The sequence below is a fragment of the Nasonia vitripennis genome (genome assembly GCF_009193385.2).
Source record: "Nasonia vitripennis strain AsymCx chromosome 2 unlocalized genomic scaffold, Nvit_psr_1.1 chr2_random0006, whole genome shotgun sequence".
NCBI classification, from domain to species: domain Eukaryota; kingdom Metazoa; phylum Arthropoda; class Insecta; order Hymenoptera; family Pteromalidae; genus Nasonia; species Nasonia vitripennis.
The window spans coordinates 1,525,329-1,549,466 of record NW_022279613.1 but is presented as its reverse complement, the minus strand read 5'-3'; the positions used below and the strand labels follow the sequence as shown (position 1 = coordinate 1,549,466).

General features: G+C 33.5%; 3 protein-coding genes across 43 annotated transcripts in view; 1 reads left to right on the top strand and 2 right to left on the bottom strand.

Annotated features, from left to right (window-relative positions):
* The window catches only part of LOC100117118 (leucine-rich repeat-containing G-protein coupled receptor 4), a 722,517-nt gene that overhangs the window by 272,847 nt on the left and 425,532 nt on the right, over nucleotides 1–24,138 (bottom strand). The gene's annotated exons all lie outside the window — the stretch shown is intronic.
* Nucleotides 237–24,138, top strand: part of LOC103316721 — a 59,447-nt gene continuing 35,545 nt past the window's right edge. The window contains exons 1-4 of the transcript XR_004226883.1: nucleotides 237–488; nucleotides 1,112–1,213; nucleotides 1,478–1,641; nucleotides 1,725–2,680. The gene's annotated coding sequence lies outside the window, so the exon portion shown is untranslated. The remainder of the gene's footprint in view (nucleotides 489–1,111; nucleotides 1,214–1,477; nucleotides 1,642–1,724; nucleotides 2,681–24,138) is intronic.
* On the bottom strand, nucleotides 13,609–23,378 carry LOC116416470. Its single transcript, XM_031925186.2, has 3 exons — nucleotides 22,564–23,378; nucleotides 16,105–16,512; nucleotides 13,609–15,759 (listed from the first exon to the last, which is right to left on the bottom strand). Exons 1-3 carry the CDS (start codon nucleotides 22,708–22,710, stop codon nucleotides 14,749–14,751), a joined length of 1,566 nt encoding a protein of 521 aa, XP_031781046.1. The 5' UTR covers nucleotides 22,711–23,378; the 3' UTR covers nucleotides 13,609–14,748.

The following is a 24,138-nucleotide window of genomic DNA, read 5'->3' as shown; positions in this document are numbered from 1 at the left end:
ATGTATTATTGCAAGCAAGAATTGAAAGTAGCTATGTTGGAAACTGCAGATAAAATCAAATAAAATATTATTTTTTAGAAAATGGAAAAGTATTTCCTGCGTTTCGGAGAATTGGCCGACTGTTTGCGTCTTGTCAGAAAGGGCCGGAGTGGGAGAGTGGGGAGTGGGAGAGTGGGGAGTGAGTATAGGTGCTATTCCTCCCTGCGATTGTAGTCTCTCGCTTAGCGCCACACGTCACACGTGCGCTCGTTAGCCGCTTGAAGTGATTTGCTTTATGTCTCTCTTGCTTGCATCGGTCACGGTCGAGTCATCACTTCATCAGTATCTCATCATCTTCCGAACGGTGCAGCCACGTTTTGGTGACGAAGGAACAAAGAGTGATTGTGTCAGCAGCGCAGTGTCCTGTCATCACCCTGGCGTCGTGTTTAGACTTCCTTGCAGAGGAAGTCATCTTAATCTGCCTGTTCCGTCGATTCTTCGTCAACCCAGTAAGTTTATTACATTTATTAATATCATTGCGTTATACTTTTCAAATATTTACTGCGTGTTTATGCGGGTTATTTACGTTTTGTGTTCCGCGTGCCCAATACAAAAACAAACGATCGCGTCGACCGATTCTCGGAAACGTGGACTTTTTTCGTAATTAAAAAAAATTACTGCATTCTTGTTTCACGAAATGTGCGTGCACTCGTATTTGTTTGTGGGTTACATTATGCTAGTAGTTTTTGTTCATGCAAATATGAAGAAGTTTGTTTATGGAACAAAACATAAAGCGAAATCCATTTGGCTATACTCCGCGCTGTTCCCTCCCCTCATCATTTCCGAATGCATAACCAAACGATCGCGTCTGCCGATTCTCGGAAACTTGGAATGTTTTCTTACTTAAAAAAATTACTGCATTTTTGTTTTATGTAATGTGCGTGAACTGTAAACGCACACCGTACAGCTATTCTTTTTTTACACGATTTCATATGTGATGTACTATAAGATCGTATAATATTTTCAAAAGATTTTATGAAATTTTTACGTACGCTTGCAATACTTTATTGTAATTTATTGTACAATACATTATTCTGTACCACTAACGTTTATTGTATTTTATTGTTTATAGCCGAGTTATCGCTTTGGACGTTGTGGTAAAACTTTATCTGGAACGGGAAGGTGGCCATATCAACGTGTTATTGTGCTTTTCCCATCAGCCATCATTTATCACGTAAGTTTCTATGCAGTTTATTAATTTGACCTTTTTAAACATGCTTAGTAGACTATCCTTAATTGTCGCGCATAGAGGTTTTTCACGGATATGCATGAGTTTTGTTTTCAAAGGTGCTCAGTGTTGTATTTGTTTAGATATTCCACTCGAAGATTTCGCTGCACTCCAATAGTTATATTACAATAAAACACTTAAAACTTTTTCGTCATTGTATATCAATTTTACAGTAATTTAATAAATATGTTCAATTTGTTTTCCTTTCAGCGCATGCAGGATGTTTTTTTATGTCAGAGACCAGGATGGACATTTTGAAATAATCAATCAAGATGAAATTTTTCGTTTTGATGCATCATGTTACGACAAATTTACTAAATATCCTATCTTCACTAAAGATAGAAGTTATAAAGGAAGCGTGGCATTTTTTGATGGTAACTATTGTTGTAACTTTTTTATATATATGTACAATTACTTCAAATTATTGTATCCTAAACTTTTTAATAAAATTTTACAGAGTCTATGGAAGGATTGAAAAAACAAATAGCATCGCAACGTCCTAAGGCACCCCCAAATGCTCTATTAGTTACAGCAGATGAATTATCTACCGAGGAATCTAATAAGACCACAAAATCAAAATCTAATAAGAACAATCCCACAGCACAAATTCTTCACGATAAATTAAAATCTCTGAGTCAACAAAAACAGGTAACCAAAACATCAATTATTTTAAAATTCTATTTTTTATTTATTCTTCTTCTTAGAAGTGTATTTATGTACGTGTTTTGTAATTCATACCCTAGTTGCATAGCCGCAACTCTCTCTTTACGAAGCGTATGTACGTATACACATTCTGAGTACACAGACTTTGTTAAATGCGAATTTGCGTGTGAGTGTATGAAAGAGAGGGGGGGGAGGGAGATGAACAATAGTGTATAGCTGTGCAAAAGTATTATCGAGTACTATCAAGTTGAGAAAGTTAAATTTTAGTTAAAATTAGCCGAAAATTGATTAAATAATTCACAACCTACTATATTTATATGTATAGAAGGCCGCATTACGTTTTCCTAAACGGTTCGAAATGTCTCTCATATTACTGGATAATAAATCACAGCATTGCAACGAGCTGCATCATATACATAATAGCTCTGCGCGTGCTTGCGAGAGAGTACTGGTCGACGTCTACCCCATTCATATTCGTCAGTGTGCGCATGTCTATCTGCAATGAAATTAAAAGTACAGGATTGTTTCCTACTAATACCTGCAATCCCGTGCAATTATATGTGCCGCCTCAGAAACTTTGATTTTATAAAATTCTAAAATTTAACAACATGCGGTGTACAATATGTAGACAATAATTATAAATGTAATTTAGAAATGATAAATTATATACGTTTATATAATAGCAAATACATACAATTTCTTTCAAAAAGAATTCTGCTGATGTAGTTCTGATCGCTTTATGACGATTTCGTGAGTTGTAAAAATATTATCACTTCAAAATTATATATTAGCTCCTATAATTGTTGACTCTTGTTGTATACGACCAAGTCTATAAAGTACTATAAAATTGTATATATATTTTATTGGATTTCTTTCAGTTAAATTTTTTTTTTTACTTCAGGTATCGATTTTAACTGAAAATTTCTTTTTCAATCTTAACACTTTAATATAATTGTAGCAGCTATATAATAAATAGGCGTTGAAATTTTTCGGTTAATATCACTTGTAGGTGTAACTTATCGTACAATTTCCATAAAAATGTGTGACATTTCATGCACAAATAAGTTATATTTTTTCTTTGTTATACAGAAAATATGGTGGTGTACATCGGGTTACGCTAATGCCGACGGTAACATTTTTTTATTCAGTAGAAACGTTGAATCTTATAAAATAAATAGATATATATCCATTCAGAAATTGCTTGTCATGTATGGTCAGTGAAATGACAATCATGGATGGTGGTTTACCCTGCTTAAACGCCTCTTTTGAAATTGAGCAGATATGTACAGATTGTACAAAAGCGTACAAAAGTATAGAATTTTTTCGCCTAAATAGTTATTTCTCAATTAGACCTTGGAATGTCCTTGATTCTGACCTGATAACGTCAAACTGCTTAAATGATTTGTTTCTCAATTTGACCTTGAAATTACCTCGATCCTGACCTGGTAGAGTCAATCTGACCGCGGATTTGGATTCAGCGACCACTAAAACCTATATGTATGGTACTTTATTATGTTTAAGTATCTTTTTCTCAATTTGACCTTGAAATGACCTTGATCCTGACCTGATAGAGACAAACTGACCGCAGATTTGGATTCATCAGGCTAAAATACTATAGGATATAAGTGTCTCAACCCCAGATCAAAACAATTAATTTTGGTTGTGTGGCTGTGTTATTAATCATTGATGAAATAAGTATGACAGGCCGACGAATGTTTTAACAAGTGAACCAAAGATTACAGCAAATATTTAGATCTAATGAACTATTCAGCGGTGTATCACTTATAGTTTGTGGAGACTTCAATCAGTTAAAACCTGTTATGGATGGCTGGATTTTCGAACCACAAAACACAACTCTAGAAATCATGCAAAGAGCTTACTTGTGGTCAAAGTTCAAAATCTATACTCTGAAAGAAATAATGCGCCAAAGAGATGATAAATTATTTGCTGAAGCACTAAATAATTTAACAACAGCTTCAACATGAACTATAGACTTTGATTTATTTAAATCGCGACAAATAAATAATATTCCAAATATTAACATACCAGAAAACTGTATAAGGTTATTTAGTACTAATAATGCAGTGAACCATTACAATAATACATTTTTAAATTCGTTAAACACAGAAGGATGTATCAGTGATTGTATTGACAACTGCATAGGAGAACGAACTGCAGCTGCAAAAACAAAATTATTAGAAAATGCAATAATGTTACCAGCTCAGAAAAAGCAAGGATTATCAAACAAATTACTATTGAAAATAACAGCCAGATATATTTTGACCAATATTGTTGACACCGAAGATGGCTTAACCAATGGAGCAACTGGAAAATTATAAAACATCCATTATGGATATTACGTTTGTATGAAAACCAAAAATAAAATAAACATGCCATTACAAGTTTATATTGAATTTGATGATGAGCATGTAGGAAAGAAAATGAGATCACAATATTTCGAAAAACTGAAAAGTAAAAATATTCCCATGAATTGGACACCAATTGATAGAATTTTACGATCTGTTAATATAACAAAATCATCAGCATTACAAATAAACACAAATCAGTTTCCTTTACAACCAGCAGAAGCAATGACAATACATAAATCGCAAGGATCCACGTATAAAACTGTATTTGTAAATATTGATAATATCAAAGACAAAAGAATGCTATACGTAGCATTTAGTCAAGTAACAAGCGCTTCTGGACTATTTCTAGAAGGAGAATATATACCACCATAAAAACACCCTGATAAAGTTGAAAACGAAATGCATCGTTTGAATCATGAAAGTCCTATATTACTTTCATTAAACTTTATAAAAAAATCATAGAAATTTAAATACTATAACTTATATTTATCAAAATGTAAGAAGTTTGAATAAAAATATTAATTATATAAGATATGATAGAAATTTCATTAATAGCGATATAATATCACTTGTTGAAACATGGACATTAAATAAAGACGTAATAGATATCGATGATTTTGAAATTATTTTTAGACAAAACTGTATAGGATCCATAAGGAAACCATATGGTTATGTAACATGCTTTAACAAAAAAATTAACTACGAATCCATAAAATGTTTTTACGAAAGAATGATTTCTGTAAATAAATGTTATGTATCATTTATGGGAATTAACATCGATAGGTATAGCATAATTACTGTTTATAAATCACCCAAATATCCATATTTTCATTTTACAACGAATTTAATAAATATTTTCGAAGAAATTAAAAAAACAAAATACATCAGGTATTATTTTTATAGGAGATTTTAATATTAATGTTAGGAATATTCATGACAGTGAAACAAAAAATATAATAAATATTATGTCAAATCATGGTTTAAAATTAACAATATCAGAAGACTCTGTAACAACAGATTAATATACGACAATTGATTTGTGCTTTAGTAATATTACTTTAAATGTTAACATTTTTGAAAGTATTTACAGTGATCACAAGCCATTATGGTTTGAATTACAAATAAATAATATGTGAATGAATAATTAAATTCGAATACAATAATTCTTTGATTTTAAAGTAACCATTTTATTAATGATACGATACAATGAATATGATGAATAATGAAACACTTTATGAAATCATATTAATTACAATAATTGAATTATTCATATTTATATACTAGATAACATTTAAAATTCAAAAAGTAAAATCAACTGAATTTATAGCCCAAGCATTATTCCTTCTAAAAAAACAGGCTAAACTTGCACGATATATGTTGCATTGCAGGATTTAAATACATACAGAACAAATTAGCAACTATAAATTCAGTTCATAATATTTTATATGATTTCATAAAAAAAATATATATTAGATTCTTATTTTAAAAATAAAATATAAAATGTATTAATCAATTAATAATAATTAAGATAAAATTTTAGTAATCAAATAAAATATATTTTATTTAATATACTTCTATTCAATAAAATACTGTACTTGAATAATAAATTCAAGTATATGTATCATCCTGTAGTGCAACATTTATCAGGAATAGTTTAGTCTGTTTTTTTAGCTGGAATAATGCTATTGCGAGAAAAGTCTCGTTGATTATTATTGTCTAATCGTATCATTAACGTTTACATTTCATATGTTATTATTATTACAATCCCTAAAATCTTTTATACACAAATCAACTGTCATTCAAATTTAACATTCTTTTATTGCAGTAAATCAATAAAAGTATTCGAATGAATCTGAGTAGTTTTATTTAGATTGTGCAATTGATGAATCTGAAAAAATTAATCTGTTTCATAAGAATACGAATTTCTTCTATACAACATGGTCAGGTGTTGTATAATATCAACGTATACGTATGGTTTAGTGAGTATATTGTTTATATAAAATATATATTTTTTGCAGCAAAGAAGAACGTCTCTCGCCACGTCACAACCGGTAATCAGAACAGCAAAAAAAGACGATGTCGGGTGTGTTTGATTTAGAGTACGTACTGTATATCTATATATACTGTTATATATAGATATACTACACATGTTAAAAACGAACGTACGTTCCTAAATCAAACGCACCCGTCTTCTTTCATCGTCAAGTCTTACCCCATTACAGTTTATCAATAATATTTGAATATCTGCATACTTTATGTGTGTGTGTGTGTGTGTATGCGCGCGCATGTGTGTATGTATCTGCATGTGTATGTGTGTATTCATCGGCGAACCTTTAAATATCGGCGAGTGCCTTATGTGAAAAGCAAAGCGTTTCGCTTTTAGCGATGTTTTATTATAGAATACAAACGCTGCCGTCAATTTTTTTTTCACAGAATATATATATATATATATATAAATGAATATTATTAAAATATCTATGGTTCATGCAAGCAACATCGACACCTACGAAAAGGCGACAGCTGTGAACAGACTGCGCGTGGGCGCGCAGGTCATGTGACCATTCTCCGTATGCGCGTCAATTTTAAATCACCAATGCGCGCTTATATGTCTAGTGTAACTGTGCCTGCTTTCTGCGCTGCTTGCAGACACCGCGTAGGTGGGACTGCTGACGTATAGGTGTACTTAGCAATTAATTTATTTATTAAATTAATTAAATAAGGAAAGATTCATATATACAAGGAAAACGACGCGATCATATAGGAACGAACGCTTACACATCTAGTGTAAGTCTGCCTGCGTGCTACGCTGTTTGTAGTCACCGCAAAGGTAGGGCTGCTAGTGTGTAAGTGAACTCTGCAATTAATAAATTAAGTAATTAATAATAATTAAGAAACGTCCCCACATATTTAAGCTCGTGCACAGACTGGGAAGACATACGAGAAAAGATTCTGGACCACTGTGATCTCCATTATGACCAGCCCGATGAGGAAGTATAGCTGCCACTTTACAGTGGAAACACGTAAATTTTCAATGGCAAAAAAGACTCTTTCTAGGTAACGAAGTTATGTCCATGAATAATGTATAATGTTTATATGTATGTATGAATATGTAAGTAAAAAGTCTGCGCGGATCTGTAAGAGGTTAAACACGAACGCACGAATTTGACTTGGTACGTGCGCACGTACAGACACTTAGTTAGTGCCCCACGCTCAATAAAACCTAGACCCTCACACAGATTTGCTAAACCTGTTCTCGTGCTCGGTGGGTCTCGGACGGCAGGAGCCGTGCTTCGGCACACATTTTGAAAGAAGAGGCTAGGTTGGTTAAAAAGTTTTTCTTTTCAGAAAGTGTTTCGACTAATTGCAAGGTAGCCCGCTGCTTGTGCACAAAGTGTCGGAATCCTTGCAAGGAAATCCTCTTAACCGCAGACTGATGACTATGCGTATTTTACAGACAAGAACATCCTCATACTGGAAGAATCAGCCAGAATGCTGGAGATTCTAAAGGCAGCTTAGGACCAAATGGTAGAGTTGAGAGGACCCGTAAACCACTCCAGCGACGTAGAAGGAACAGGAGCCATTACGTCAATGTCCACGCACACGTATGAAAACGTAACAAGCTGGTCAGTGGAATGTCATCAATCGCGAAAGAGAACGCCAGGATGAATGCAAACCTGAAAAATCTGACAAAGACTTTCAGAATGGATATAAACAACCTGACGAAGTCTGTAGACAGTCTGAGACTCAAGGATCAGAACACAGTTAGTAAACTCAAAGTCGTCAGCAACGTAAGCCTCGACGAGCTGTCAAGCTGCCTCTAAGGGGACGCGGTTTTTGCGCAGCGATCGGCAGTCAGTCTGTATTTCTGACACCAAGACTTAGATACTTTACAAGCACAGACTTCAAGGGTTCATCCACTCTCATGCCTGGATCACATAGTTTTAACCCGTATGAGTGGAACCATAATGTAAATATTAATATGTACAGAAACCTGTCCCCGACTTATCCTAGAATTGCCCGACCATCTTACGCCTCGTGCGTCCAGGTGTCGGCGACGAGTATTAACCTACGTTTTCACACAATAACTTTACACTTCCATCATAATCGTAAGAGTCTTTAATTCTACACTTCGCTTATTACTCGAAAATATAACCCGTATAGAAGATATAACCCTTTATTCAACGGAACACAATACAAAGAAATAGAGAGATAAAGACAGTGATCCGGAGGTAACTAACGCGTACGCGAGATAACCTTTTCGTTCGCGAAACCGAACAGGGAACTGCCTTTCACCCGCGAGACGGATACGACTGGAGGAAACGGAAAACGATTTACTGACCTTAAATCTTTCTAACTGGAACACCGGGTGAGGTAGAAATTGAGGCACGTCCGTTCAGGAGTAGACGGGGCGGCGAGTGCCGGCTTGAGCGCTCGCGGCTCGCGGCCGCCATTCTGCTCTCCCTAGCCGCCGTACCGCGCGCGCGCTGATTGGTCAACGTAGATAGCCCCGCGGACACGATGTCGAAACAGATAGCCGCGAAATTCGAATTATCGTAGCACAAAGACAACCTTTCACCAGCAGACAACCAAGCTAACTCTTGACTGCAGAACCCGCAGTGACTCCCAATGGCCCGTCGTCAGGGCCCTTGACTCGGGCGGCATCTGTCACTACGAACGCGAGATGCTGTAGTTTTTGTTCCTGACGTTCGTGCGGGCGAGCTGCCATCACGCTGGTCCTGCTGCATCAAACGCTCACGTAGGTAGACCCCACAAAGGGCTCCGCCACCTGCATCAGCTCTCTTACGGTGCGCGGGGCCGACTTGAACGCCCTGTCGAGGTGAAAGGTCGCTGCTGCTGCGCCAATCGTCGTCTCCTCGCATCTCTTACTCACGAGTCGGCGACGTGCGTTGTCCTTTTCGTCCGTCGCAGCCACTGCTCCTCTCTCGTCGTTTACTCAAAAAATAAACGACGCATTTAGACACGTTCACTCTCTCATTCACACAGGTAGCCTTGAGACGCTCTACCCTGACCGCGTCGAACGTCGTTGTTACACGGTGAAATTTTACCGTGTTACACAGTTTACTAAACCAAGATAAACTCGACCACGATAAGAACATTGTACGAAAAATCATCTTGAATAAAATAGATGACAAATATCATTCATTTATTAGGATTTACTCTGAGAAATACGACGATAGGACAAATTAGCACTTTTTGCGGCCTTCACGTATAACATTAGCATATATTCAGCTACTAGCTTTACACTCTCCAAATTGGTTTAGGCCGAATTGCACGCTTTCCAATAAAAATACCCTCCAATGAAAAATTAAGAACGTACAATGCATATATTAGAGATCTTATTTTGCGACTTGATGAGATGAAACTCTTGGCAGGGGAAAACCAAATTAAAATTAAACACAAATGAAAGGAAACATATAACAGAAAGGTTAGCAAATTTAAGGGAAAAGTAGGAGGTAATGCAAGACTCATTACTAATCCCCGGGCAGATAAATTTTACGGTAACGACGGTTACAGATATAAACTCTTAAAAATCATCGAATTTATAGGCAGGAAGAACGTAATTTTGGAATCCCCCAATAGGAAAAGAATTTGAAAACATATTGACAAATTAAAACCTGTAGAGGATGACTCTGACACTAATTCTGATTAGTTAATTGTATTTCTAAATATTTTGGACCAATTTTCATAAACCATATAAACTTACGTCTACTTTTGCAAGATGAACAATTTAAATCTATATTTCTTTATGATTTTTAATATAATAATAACGACCCAAAGTGAACCGCTATATCAATTGGATCTTTTAGACCCAAATCCCGGTATTTACTTTGAGAAAAAAATATTCAAAAAAGCAAGACACTTGAACATTTAGTTGTAAATAACAAAAAACTAGAAGACAAGGTTCTTATAGCGAACGCAATGAATGAGTTTTTTTGTAAAGTAGGTATTGATTTAAGTAACCAAATTCCAAATTTGGATGCTGATCAACTAAAACTTTCAGATAGAAATGACAAATCAATTTTCTAATATCCAACATTTTTGAAATTCTAAATATTATATATTCCATGAAGAAAAAAAAAACTGGCGGTGTTAATAATATCAGTGCAAAAACAATCAAAGTAATTGCAAGTGAGATAGCGATACCGTTGGAACACATTTTTAATATGTGTATCCAAGAATCAATGTGGTTAAACGCACTAAAACGTGCTGACATAGTCCCTATATTTAAGGTTGGATATTGGTCATTTATGTCGAATTACAGATCAATTTCTCTTATATCAAACCTAGCAAAAAATTTCTAGATAATCATATACAGTAGATTGTATACGTTTTTGACGGAATGTAAAATTATATCAGACAATCAATTTGGTTTTGTTAAAAATACAGGTACTACAGACGCGTTAAATTATGTATCAAACATTATTTATAATGGTATAGATAAAAGCAAGTCTATTATTACTACTTTTATGGACCTAGCTAAAGCATTTGACACTGTAGATCACAAGATACTGTTAGAAAAATTAGATAGATGTGGAATAAAAGAAAGTGCCTGAAAACAATGTGTAAAAATGCAAAACTGCAAAAGTGAATATAAAGAACTATAATTACTTTTTACTATAATTATTTTTGCATATAAAGAAATATCGATTAGTGTACCACAGAGAACCATATTGGGACTATTATTTTTCATCCTATATGTAAATGATCTACTAAGAAATATGCAAAAAGATACGACAATGTCTTATGCTGATGACACGTTTATCATAACGAGTGATAACAAGTGGTCATCTGGCCAGGAAAAGAAAAATAATTATCTTAGTAAAGTTGTACAGTGGCTTACTTTAAATAAGTTATCATTCAATGTTAGCAAGATAGTGTATATAGCGCATGGTAGCTACTATGATAGCGTTTCTAACACGTTAGAAATTGAATTAGGTAGTAATATAATAAAAAGAGTATAAAATCATAAATATCTTGGCTTAATTTTTGATTTTAATATGACATGGGATAAACACATAAATTTTATAGTCAAAAAGCTAAGTATTTAATTTTTGATATGAATAAGGTAAACAACAGTGAGAGAATCAACCCTTGTATGAAATAAAAATTCCAACAAATAGATATTCCACTGACGACGTTTCGTTGGTGTGGTTTCCTCTTAATATTGTAATTTAATATGTAATATTTGTAAAAATTGGTACGCATTTATTTAATTTTTATGACTGTATCTTATTGTAATTTATCCATATATATTTATTTACTTTGTCAATAAAGATCTGAAGAGGTTGAAAACCACACCAACGAAACGTCGTCAGTGAAATATCTATTTGTTGGAGTATTTATTTTATACAAAGGTTGACTCTCTCACTGTTGTTTACCTTATTTATTTTTTTAACATGGAGAGCAAAAAACATAATTGTTATTTAATTTTCGTTTTTGCAAAAATTAAAAATTTAATGGACTGTAAAACATTAACGATGATTTATTACGCATTTTTTCATAGTCCAGTAAATCATGGTATAATTGCCTAGGGGGGAGCGTACAACAATTTTCTAAATTTAATACAAAGCATATAAAAAATCATATAAAAAATAATAAATAAAAATCACTTTACAACGTGAGACTCTCCTCTTTCAGTAAGGCAACTATTCCAATTAGAGGCTGTGTCTTTCCATTACGTTACATTAAGAAACATATTTACTAAGAGCACTAGCAATACTAGAAATAAGAGTATACCGTTGCTAAGAATAAATTCCCTTATGAAAGAAACCTGCACACAAACTTGCAGAACTTTTTACAAAAATTGTTGAAGGCAAACATGCAAATAAGTGTGTATGATTATGTGCAAGTAAATGTACATAAATGTCTATAGGTAGATCAGTTGAAAGATCTGTAGGATGACATGCAGAAAACGTCTAAATAAAATTGTAAAGATAGCGTGCATGCAGTGTGCACGTCGATATGCACGTAATTATGCAAATAATTCGCGGAATTTCATTGCAGAATAGTTAACAAATAATCCTGTACGAAATTCGCATGTTTTGGAAGATCATTTTAGCAAGCTCCCTGCAGCCAACCTACAAGATCTATTTCATACGTTGCTCTGCACGTAAACCTACAAGGAACTGACGCAGTTTTGAGAATCGTTTTAGCAGCCTTCATAACAGTCGGCAAAGTTACCTGCAGAAAAGTCTATAGACATTACTGCACAAAAATCTGCAGAGATTCTTGAAGGAAATGATGCAAGGATATCAGTGGCATTTGAAGGAAATTGCTGAAATGTCTGCAGGAAAATCGGCAAAGATCGCTGGATTGTTTGTGCATAAACCCTAACAAGTCACCCTGCATGAAATGCGGAACATTTCAAAGAACCTCTTCACATATTGCTCTGCAGATAATCATGTAGGAAATTTGCGTAATTTCGGAAATCGTTTTAGCAATCTTAATAAAAGTCTACTGAATGTCCTGCAAAAAAGAGTAACGAGATTTTAACACAAAATTCTGCAAAGATTCCTGCAAAAAATTCTGCATAGATTTATAAAGAAAATACTAAAGAGATCCTGAAGAAATTTCTGCAGAAATGTCAGTGGTAAGTGAGAAAAATTGTGCAGACATGCGGTGGCATCTGCTGAAATCTTGGCACGGTAATTTGTAAAGATCGCTTGATCCTCATTGCATAAATCCTAATAAGTAATGCTGCATACAATTTGAATATTTCTAAGATCCTCTTCGCAGATTGTTCTGCAAGAAATCCTGCAGGGAATTTGCGCAATTTCGAAAATCGTTTTAGTAATAAAAATGTCTGCAGACTTTTCTGTAGAAAAGTGTACTGAAATTACTTCATAACATTTTACAGAGATTCCTGCAGTGTGTTCTGACGAGACTCTTACAAAAAATTCTGCAGAGATTCCTACAAAAAATTCTGCAGAGATTCCTGAAAAAATGAGGCATTGGAAGAAAATTCTGCAGACATGTAGTGGCAGCTGCTGACGTTTCTGCTGGAAAATCTTCAAATCTTTCAGAACAGTCTGCAGGAATATCTGCAAAGAATGTGAACTCATCTTTGAAGATTTGCCATGGCATCTACAAATATAAACTTTCTTTTTTAAGTTATGTTATTTACTCACCTTTTAAATTAATAATGTAAATATATCATAAATGGAGGGTATAAGAGTATATTGATTTTATAAATCATGTGATTATTTCGACTTATTACAAATTTACTGCACTTGTCGTATTACCAATAAGACAAGTAAAGCCGAGGAACGATAGAATAAATTTCTCAAATTTAAAAAATTAAATATTTATTCATCACTTATATTATTCAGTCTGTTTCAAATGTATTAACTATAGGAAAGATACAGTGTGTATCTAATTGATATGGAATGTCGTTACATTTTGACTCTATAGAACTAATTTCATGGCAGACCAGATTCGTTTTTTGCGCAATAAAAGAATACTTACGAGAACTATAATTTCTATTATTACATAATATCTCGTTTAGTATTGTGAATTTTTCACATATTATAACATATTTTTCTATATGTGAATTAGAAGAAGTTACTAAAAGCAATCGTGAAATGGTCAACAATTCTTTATCAGTAGTCAAAATTGTGCTTTTGTTTCTCTTCATGATCCTTTTATAGTTTGACGAGTACATGTTTGTATATAAATCTGTCATAAGTTTTACACTTTTGTAAAACTGGATCATGAATTGCTTGCTCAATTAAGATTTGTTCATTAAGTGTTAAGTTTATCATTTTTGGCTTTCCAAAGATACGCAAATCATCTCCATATTCTATACAGCTTTGTACTCTTGACTGATTCATTAATTTTAAAAATAAGTTCAATACTTTCGGATTTGTATCATTATTGGCAAAAACGTGAGATGTATTTCTTCTGTATCTTAGTCTAGTAAAACATTTTGCAATTTGTTGAGGTATATACTGAGTGCCGAAAAATAAGTGCCTTATTACCCCGTTAAAACCTTCGAAGGGAAAAGTGGACCACGCCCACAGAGCGCCGAAAAGAGAAACGTACTTTGGTATGTGTAGCAACAAATGCATATTATATTTCATAAATTCTATTCCATATAAGTCACGTACGTCTTTTACGAATTGGTGGAATGCATTTTTAGCTAATAACAAATCATCCTTAGAAATTTTTCTTTAAGAATCAAACTCAATCCAAAAACAAATAAATGCCAATGTTTGATATATCGCTGGTTCATTATACCTTGTAAACAAGGAATAGAATAGTAAAGGACAAAGTTTTTCCATTCATTAGCCTTATACTTATCAGTTATTTTCCTTCGTGTTCTCGTGATTTCTGATGGAGGTTTTAATAACAATAATTTTTCATTAAATTGATCCATTTTTCTTCCTATGTAATAATGTTTATTTTTATTGGTGGAATCGAACCGTGCAGTCACAAAAAGCTTTGCAACTCCAAGAAGACAAGTATGCATGTAATCGGGTGGCACTGAATGAATGACATCAAAATTTGATATACGGGATTTCTGTCATATTCATTAGATGAACGTATGTCCATTTCTGCCTCAGTTTTGTAGGCATAAACTCGTGCAAATCCCATTCCCATTAGTATTCTTTCGCCTTTCTCTAAACAATAACAGCAACCATATTTACCATTATATTGTTTCATGTTTTGAACCATTGGTCTAGCTACAGAATCAGCTGTACATAAAATAGTGTAAACTTTTATAACAATTTGATCGTGTACTTCTACGCAACGCTTAATGCCCTCGGTCTTTAGCATTTCTAATTCATTTATGAATGGTTGCAAATACATATTCATATTAGGTTTATTCTCACCATACCATAATCCACATAGCAAAACATTATTTTTGCGGATTCGATATGGCAACTCGTTTACGGTTACTAAAATTGGCCACAGAGAAGCTTTTGATGACTTCGATAGGTTAACACCATCAACGTTCCATTGTAATGTTATATCATTTGCACCAATAATGTTTCGCTTTTTCAGTCGCTTATATAATTTTGCATTGATGACATCAGTCTCCTGACATGTGTTCCTGAATTTCTCGTATAATTCGCTATGAACTAGATCTTCTAATTGTTTTCGCAAAGAAATACTAATGAAAAACTGACCTTTTCTTTTTAACATTTTTTTAGTATACTTTACTAAGCAGAAACGGCAAGTACCATTTCCTTCCTTATTAAGGGTCAATATTTCGTTGCAATCATCACAATAATAAGATTCTGTAGAGTCCAGTTGTGGGAAAGACTTCATAAAAAGATATATTGACTTGAATTCATCATGTGGTAGGTGGCAATCGATTGTACTGATCAGATTTTCGAAGCCGATATCCGGCAAACTGTGCCTTATTGCAAATGACAAATTGATCAGTTCACTTTCATTCTTCGTAATCCTACAATTTTCGTACAAGACATTGCGTTCCTGCAATAAAATTAAATAATATTAATACTTATGAGAGAGAGAGAGAGAGAGAAGCCAGAGGTGGGGAGCGCGCGCAGAAAGAGAGAAAGAGATAGAACGAGTGAGGTGAATATCGAGTCAGGATAAGAGAGAGGGGATGGCTGGCACGACAGTCTGGCGCCGTTACCGTTTTGGGAACGTGAGCTGGAAAAAGTTCACAGCGTGCCGTAATAAGTTATCACTTCAATAATGCTGCTGCATGTAATATAGCTCAAAAACGAATCAAACATCAGTTTAAACATAAAATGTACGAATTTACGAGGAATGTACTTCCTATGACGTTAAATTATATGAAATATAACCAACCTGATTATCGGAAAACTGTGTCTCTTCAGATTCTCCATAATTATTGTCCTCTTCGGTTTCGCTAAGAATACTCTCATTATATATATCTTCATTTTCTTCATCACTACTCAGGCATTCACTTTCTTTATCACTACTCAGGCATTCCTCATCGGATACATCGGATGCAGTATCTGTTTCATCGTCAGATTCTGAACTATATTGTACATTATCTATATTACCATCATCATTAGTTTCCATTGCAATGTCTTCAACAACAATTGGCGGATTGCATACTGTACCAATAGCCCTGGTTCGACATATCTTGCTATTTGCATGTATTTTATATTCGCTCTCATCATATACGTCAGATATCGCATCTTCACTATCCACAAAGCGATTTTGTTCGTTTTCATTGTCAGACGAGTCAACCTTGAATTAAAAGATAAAATTAACAATGATATAATTACCTCCCTGCAGATTTTTTGATAACAAATCGTCTAGGACAAAACGCTAATTGTTAAGTGTTGAGTAGTAAGCCTTAATTGAATAAAATTGTTTTTCTGTACTATCTGATTTTATAGTTTGTGGTTAAGAAATAAATCACAAACTATATATATATATATATATATATATATATATATATATATATATATATATATATATATATATATATATATATATATATATATATATATATATGTATGGGATCGACCGCAGCGAGAGAAAGATTTTTTTTCCCAAAGGAGAAAATAGTACATTATGCACCAAGATGAGAAGGAGGCCTTTTGCTCCCGCGTGTGAGTTTGCAGTACGAGGCGAAGGCGAGTGCGCATACCGAGCAGAAGCCGAGTACTGCAAACACGCAAGGAAGCAAAAGGCCTCTTTCTCTCCCTTGGTTGTATAATGTACTATTACTCCCGCATATGCGGGAGTTAAACTTTTAACTCCCGCAAAATTATTTTTCTACCGTCGGTCGAAAATTGACTACATTAGCCCCTAATTTTATGTCAAAAAACGCGGAAATCGCGCATGTGTGGTAAAAAGAATTATTCTCCCGCTTTTGAGTGAGGAAAATTTTTTTAGAAATATAATAGTGCCGGTAATTCGGTACGGGTACGAAATGTGGGTACTAACTAAAGCTGATGGAAACTTTTATGTGCAGCTCATGCATCGCTGCCCATAGCGCACGCAGCGGAATAGTCGCGCTCGCTTCGCAATGTACATAGTAGTATTACACAATAGTATTCAAAAATAAGGTTCTGAGAAAAATATACGGCCTAAAGTAAGATGAGTAGACTGGGTAATGAAGGAAATTACACATTGGGTTACATAATTTACATGCATCACAAGATATTTCAATTTATACTTGGAAAAAATGAATTAATCGTGTAGGACATTCAATAAAAAATCTTTAGAAAATCCTGCACGATTCCTGCAGATCTCATACAGAAATTTCTTAAAGCATTTTTGCATCAGGTATCGTGAGTGTATTCAGAGCGTTACTCCTGCAATAAATTATGCCTTACTTTTTATCATTAAAGTGGTTTAAAATTTTAAAAGTAATATAAAAATATTTCTATATTAGTTTGTACCATCTGGATGATACTTGCCTTGAAAAATGGTGGATCATTATAACCTAACTAAAATAGTGTGCAGAGATTTCTCTGAGTTTTATTAGAGCTCTCCGTTGAGATTTCTACACAGGGCTCTGCAGAGCTTTCTGCACAAAATTTGGACTCTAGTAATATAAACAAATTTTAGTTCCATAAAATTATTGTGAAAATTTAACTTTAATATAATATATATCCCTTACTAAAAAAAATGTCCATAGATTTCTGCACGGATCTCTGCAGAGATTTCTGCACTGATCCCTGCAGAGAAATCTGTAGAGATGTCTGCAGAGATCTCTGCAGGAAATTCGGACCCTCTGCAGAGGTGCCGTAAAACGTTATATAATGAACAACAATATAGTTTAAATGCATAAAAACTTATTTAAAACATAATTTCAGGCGGGTGTACATGCTAACGCAGCTCTGCAGAGAGTCTATATTTACTGCTGAGATCTCTGCAGACATCTCTGCAGACTTTTTTCGTAAGAGTATGAAAAAAATTAAGTTTCATGAAAGTGCTTGAATATGATATAACTTTAATACCCCTGGCAAGAAAAATAACGTGATTTCTCACACGATCAATCACGTGATGAATCACTTGAATTCGCACGTGATTAATCATCACGTTATTTCTAACGTGACGATTTAGCGTGATTCCTCACGTGAGAACGGAAAAAATACTTTGCCCTAACCTAGGATTGAGCTCAGGCAGTAAGATAATGGATTTTGAAGTTGAGGACCAGGGTTCAATCCTCGGTTAGAGAAAATTTTTTATTTCCTTTTTTTGCGGTCAATTTATTTGGATCATCAACAAATATATTTTTCTAATTGTTTAGTAAAAACAAAATAATTTATTTTAATTAAAACAAATATAAAATATAAAACTACAATTTTATGAGTGATTTCTGACGTGATTTTTAACGTGATTTGTCACGCGGAAATCACGCCAACTAGTCACGTGATAAATCATGTGATTTTTCTCGCCAAGGACACTATATTGTATTAAAGTTATATATCTATGAAGAACTGTTATGGAACTTTTTCATATTGCAGTCCTAATTTCCTGCAGAGAGCTCCGCAGAGATCTATGCATATTATTTACTAATAAAGTATGCAGAATTTCCTGCAATGAAATGCAGACCTCTATACGGGGAACTTGTACTCTCTGTAGACATGCAATGAAGTCTGCAGAGATACCTGCAGAGTTCGCTGCAGAGTTTTGTACAGATGCCGATAAATATCTGCACAGAGTACAAATTCCCAGCAGAGATCTCTGCAGGTGTCACTGCAGAAACCTGAACAGACCTTTTCTGAAAAAACATATCTTTTTTTGAAAAATTTAATGGGATTTGATTTGTTTTAATATTGCTGGTATCAAAAGATCCTGCAGATTTCTGTACAGATTCGAGATTTGTGCAAAAATTTGTGTGGAGAGCTCAGCAGAGGCTAAACATTTTTGTTTTTAATTATAAATTTAAGTAACCATATAATCATCTATTTTTTGTTGCATCATCCAGATAAAATGTACAACTTGTATAGAGGCACCCTTTTTATCGCTTTTGAGGTTTTTAAACATATTTTTATCTTATTAAGTAATTGTTTATTACAGGTAACTTTTGCTGCTCCTTACGAAAACACTCTTCAGGAAATTATACAGGTAATCCTGCAGGATATTTTGTAGGATATCGTGTAGGAAATCCTGCATGTATTTCGCAGTATTTCCAGGAGGATCACCTGCAGAATTGTTAAAAAATAATTATTTTTACAAGTAGCCTGCAGGAATTCCTGCAGGAATTTACAGCAGGAATTACTGTTGATTGCTTGTTTTAATAATAATTCTTTAAAATACTTAAAGATACGTATATATTTTTATATATAATTATAATTTTAATTTTATGATATTTTTAATCAATAAAAAAAGTTAAAAATTAAAATTTTATAGGCATTAGTCTCCATTTTTATTGCTATCATCCAGATGGTAGCACCTATACGCCGACAGATTTTTCATTTAAGTATTTTACAGAATTAGTATTCAAAAAATCAATCCAACAGGTTCCTCAAGGGAATCCTTCAAAAAAAAAAAAAATTGCTATAGGAATTCCTGCAGGATTATTGGAAAAATAATTTTTTAAAAACAATTCTGCAGAATTACCTGTAGGATTTTCTAAACGAATTTTCTACGAAATACATGCAGGATGTCCGCAAAATACCTCTAGCAAATCCTATAGAAATTTCTGGATAGTTTCCGTACGATTCCTGCAAGGTTCATGAAGAATTAGCTGAAAATTTTTCAGTTTGATTTCCTGCAGGATTTATTCATAAGGGGCTTCAACGAATATTTTCTTACTTTGAATATTCTTAAACACACTTTAAGGTATAGAACAACTAATTTTCTATTTTTTAAAGTAGAACATGCGAAAATGATACTGTTAAAAATTTTTTAATTCTAAAACCCACTTGAATTTATAGAATAACTGCTAAATTTTTAGATGTAAAGAATTGTTTGGATAATATTTCTTACGAAAAAAGTTTGCAGAGATTACTGTAGAGAAATATGCAGAAATTCATGAAGATAATTTTGAGTCTGCAGTAACATCTGCCGAAATCTGTGCAACAAACTCTGCAGAGATCTTTGCAGATTTATGCGCAGATTTATGTACAAAAATATCTGCAGACTTTTTTAGTAATGATATACTTGTACTTTAAAAACCAGCTTGATCAGCTGATCTGAAATTAGATCTGTTTTTGTCAATTACTCCCACGGTCGCTAGAGAAAGATTTGTAATAGCAAAAGTCTTAATTAAAAATTTATTTATTCTAGTTGAAAACAATAAAATTTGACATATTGATCAACATATGGGTGATTTTGCCGTAACTTACACAATTTATAGAATTTTAATTGGAATTTCAAGAAAAAAGCACGACGTATCAGTTCTGTAACACTAGTCAACTACCACTTCGGCACAATATATATCCAAGTATATTGCGTTTTTCTTAAGCAAATAGTTGGTATATTCGAATGTATGCGCGAGGAATTTATTATATTGATTGTATTGAGCTGCATGGGCTAATAAAGGCCTAAATGTATATAACTTTTTATAGAAACAATTTCTTGTGGTTTGGCCTTAGGTACTTGTTTTAAATATCATTTCAGTTAGAATAAGCGCTCTATAAGTTAAAATAGTTAATTTTACTATGGGAACATTTTGAAGCTTGTTTTGTGCAAATTACGGCAGAATCACCCACATATGTAAAAGTATAGTAAATATAATCTACAAATTTTTCAATAAGGTATATTTTATCTAAATGAAAATACTACATTTCTTGCAGTTAAATAATACTACAAAAAATAATTGATACCTTTTTTATCCTCTGTTTATACGCGTAATATTTGGTATCATTTGTCTAATGCATACACTTGTATAATTCATGAAAAAAAAATCTTAAGACCTTGTCAGAACACTGGACCTTTACATTAGTAGACTAATGATTTTAGGGGACCTAACCACCTTAAAATTAAAAAAAAATTAGGTATTGAATAATATTTTTATATAAAACTTAAATTGTTTAAATAATTGATTAAACAATGATGAAAGTTAAGTGGTACTGTAGAAAGCATCAAACATTTTTTATATTTACCATATGACAGGTGCAACATGTCTTTGAAGGCCAAAATTCACAATTTTCATTATTTCACTCACCGCAGACTTACTTAAGATATGGGCATCAGAGCAGTTTTTCTTTGATAGTAATACTTGAAATACATATAATTCTGACATGAGTGTAGGAATTTGTATTAAAATTTAATTTAATAAAGTAACCTATAACTTAAACAAAATTTTTGTCATTTTTTCAATTTTTAAACAATTTTTTTTATTTAACTGTAGACAACTTTTTAACATTAAATTTTAATACAAATTCCTACACTCATGTCAGAATTATATGTATTTTAAGTATTTCTATTAAAGAAAACGTGCTCTGAGATGCCCATATTTTAAGTAACTCTACGCTGAGTGAAATAATGTAAATTGGGAATTTTGGCCTTCAAAGACATATTGCACCTGACACATGGTAAATATAAAAAATGTTTGATGCTTTCTACAGTACTACTCAAAAATATATTTCAATATCTCATTTTTTTATTTTCAAGTGGGTAGGTCCCCTTAACCACTTAACTATTTTATCCTTACATTTACATCCCATAATGTAACATAAACAGGAACATGTAGGTCGCTAGGGTTCCTGATGACAAGGTCCAAGTCCATATTTTTTTTAATCCCCGTATGTACTACATACCAGCACGGTGTCTAGGTGGCTACGGTGGTAGATTACAAGGTCCAGATAGTCCGCTCCATAGGTTTTTTGTGTCTATATCTATACTACGTACTACTACATTATCAAGGTGGCTTATAGTTACAGAGCACACTACCTGGACCTCGTCATCGGACAGCTTAGCTACCTACAAATCATCCAAGTACAAAGTGCACACCTGGATATAAAAAAACTACAGTGTCTTAAAGTCTGTTTATTCATTAAATAAATAAATCTATAAAAATGATTTCAATGTAATATGAAGGGGCTCGATAGTGCTACACTGGCGATTAGACATACAATAATATTTTAAAATTTTTTGATATTTTACGCTTCTGACACATAAAAGCAAATGTATTTTAAAAAAATTAATTTAATGTTTGTTTCCTAAATTGAAAAATGACCACATTCTTATACAAATAATCAAACAGCAAATGAGTTTCGTATAATAATAATGATAGAAAAAATAAAATATTGCATAACATTTGTGAATGATAATTTAAAAATGTACACGGCAATTATCTCTGTTATACAATTATTATGATTTTTGTTTACTAACCTCTTCTGGACTTTCTTGTACACTTTTTTCATTTTCAGTTTTATGTCGACTACGTAAAGTTGAATAAGGAATTTTTAATAAAGGATTTTTTTCATATGCTTTAAAAGGACCTCTCGGCCTTCTGATGTTTCCATTATCGTTATCCATATATTTGTTTAAGCCTCTTTAAATGAACTGTTCCTGAAGTCAAAACAATCAAAATTATGGTAGGCATCAGCATAAGGAAGAAAGATTATTGTATTTTTGCTTCTCTTACCTCAAAGTGTGTTAGGTTAAGCTTTCAAAAATATAGTGTGGTAAACATAAACATACACAAGCCGCCATTTATTTATTTTTTTCTTTCTTATTTGAAAGTGAACGATACTGCAGGCTACAGGGCTGTCTGCTGTAGTCGAAGTAACGATAGTAGTGTGTGTGTGTGTGTGTGTGTGTGACTGTATATATATATATATATATATATATATATATATATATATATGCAGGATGAGTCATTTTAATCTTTAATCTCAATTATCTCGTTGGCAAAGCATGCCAGCGAAAAAAGTTTCGGGTAAAAGTTTTAGGATTTTTCCCTGGCTATCTGATAATGACCTTGACAATGTCATTGAGAATGACCTTCAAGGTCATTTGAAGGTCAAGTCGATTTTTTCAAATAGAAACCCCTACTTTTGGTACCAGAAATGGAAAGAGCGGGAAATTTTACGTTCGAACATGTGATTTTGGAAACAAATCATCTTTTGTGCGGAAATTACCTTTGACATCAGCCGAACCCAGGATGCACCATCGAGGAGGTTGTCAAAAGGATTTAGCATCCCATTTTTTGTTTTTTGTTTTATTTTTATTTGTTTTTTATTTTGTTTTTTCCCTTTTTGTTATTTTTTTGGTATTTTTATGGAATGTTAACTGGAGTTAACCATTGATTAATTGTTCGAAATTACCGCCGTTTTGTTGGATGCAAAGATCAAGTCGAGCTCTGAATTGTCTTATGGTTCTAAGTAGAACATCTCGAGGGATTGCTGCACAAGCTGTACGAATGCGTTCGATCATATTATCTCGCGTTGTTGGCCGTTGAGCATAAACAACATTCTTAAGATATCCCCATAAGTAAAAATCGGGAGGGGTTAAATCAGGTGAACGAGGGGGCCAGGCAACTGGGCCACCTCGCCCTATCCACCTGCCATTGTAGCGGGTGTTTAAATAATCACGAACAATGCGTGCATAATGTGGTGGTGCTCCATCTAATTGGATCCACATTCTTAGCCTTGTGGCTAGGTCTACATTTTCTAGTAATTCAGGTAAAATGTCTCGAAGTAATCTCAAAAAGTTTACCCCATTCACGTTCTCTTCAAAGAAATAAGGACCAATCAAATAGCCATTGATGATTCCACACCAGACCATAACACTCCAGCAGTGTTGATTGTCTATGGGCCTGAACCAATGAGGATTTTCATCTGACCAATAATGGCAATTATGTCTATTCAATTCTCCAGTGTTTCTGAATGTTGATTCATCTGAAAAAAGAACGTGCCTGAAAAAGTCTTGATCTTGTTGAATCATTCGTATTGCCCATCGACA

What these genes read in the sequence shown, in the direction of transcription:
- LOC116416470 (XM_031925186.2), bottom strand. Translation starts at nt 22,710, where the DNA reads ATGGATAACGATAATGGAAACATCAGAAGGCCGAGAGGTCCTTTTAAA. An exon ending in TACAAGAAAGTCCAGAAGAG is followed by an intron (nt 16,513 to 22,563) that starts GTTAGTAAACAA and finishes TTTTAATTCAAG; the next exon opens with GTTGACTCGTCTGACAATGA. An exon ending in CACAGTTTTCCGATAATCAG is followed by an intron (nt 15,760 to 16,104) that starts GTTGGTTATATT and finishes ATTTTATTGCAG; the next exon opens with GAACGCAATGTCTTGTACGA.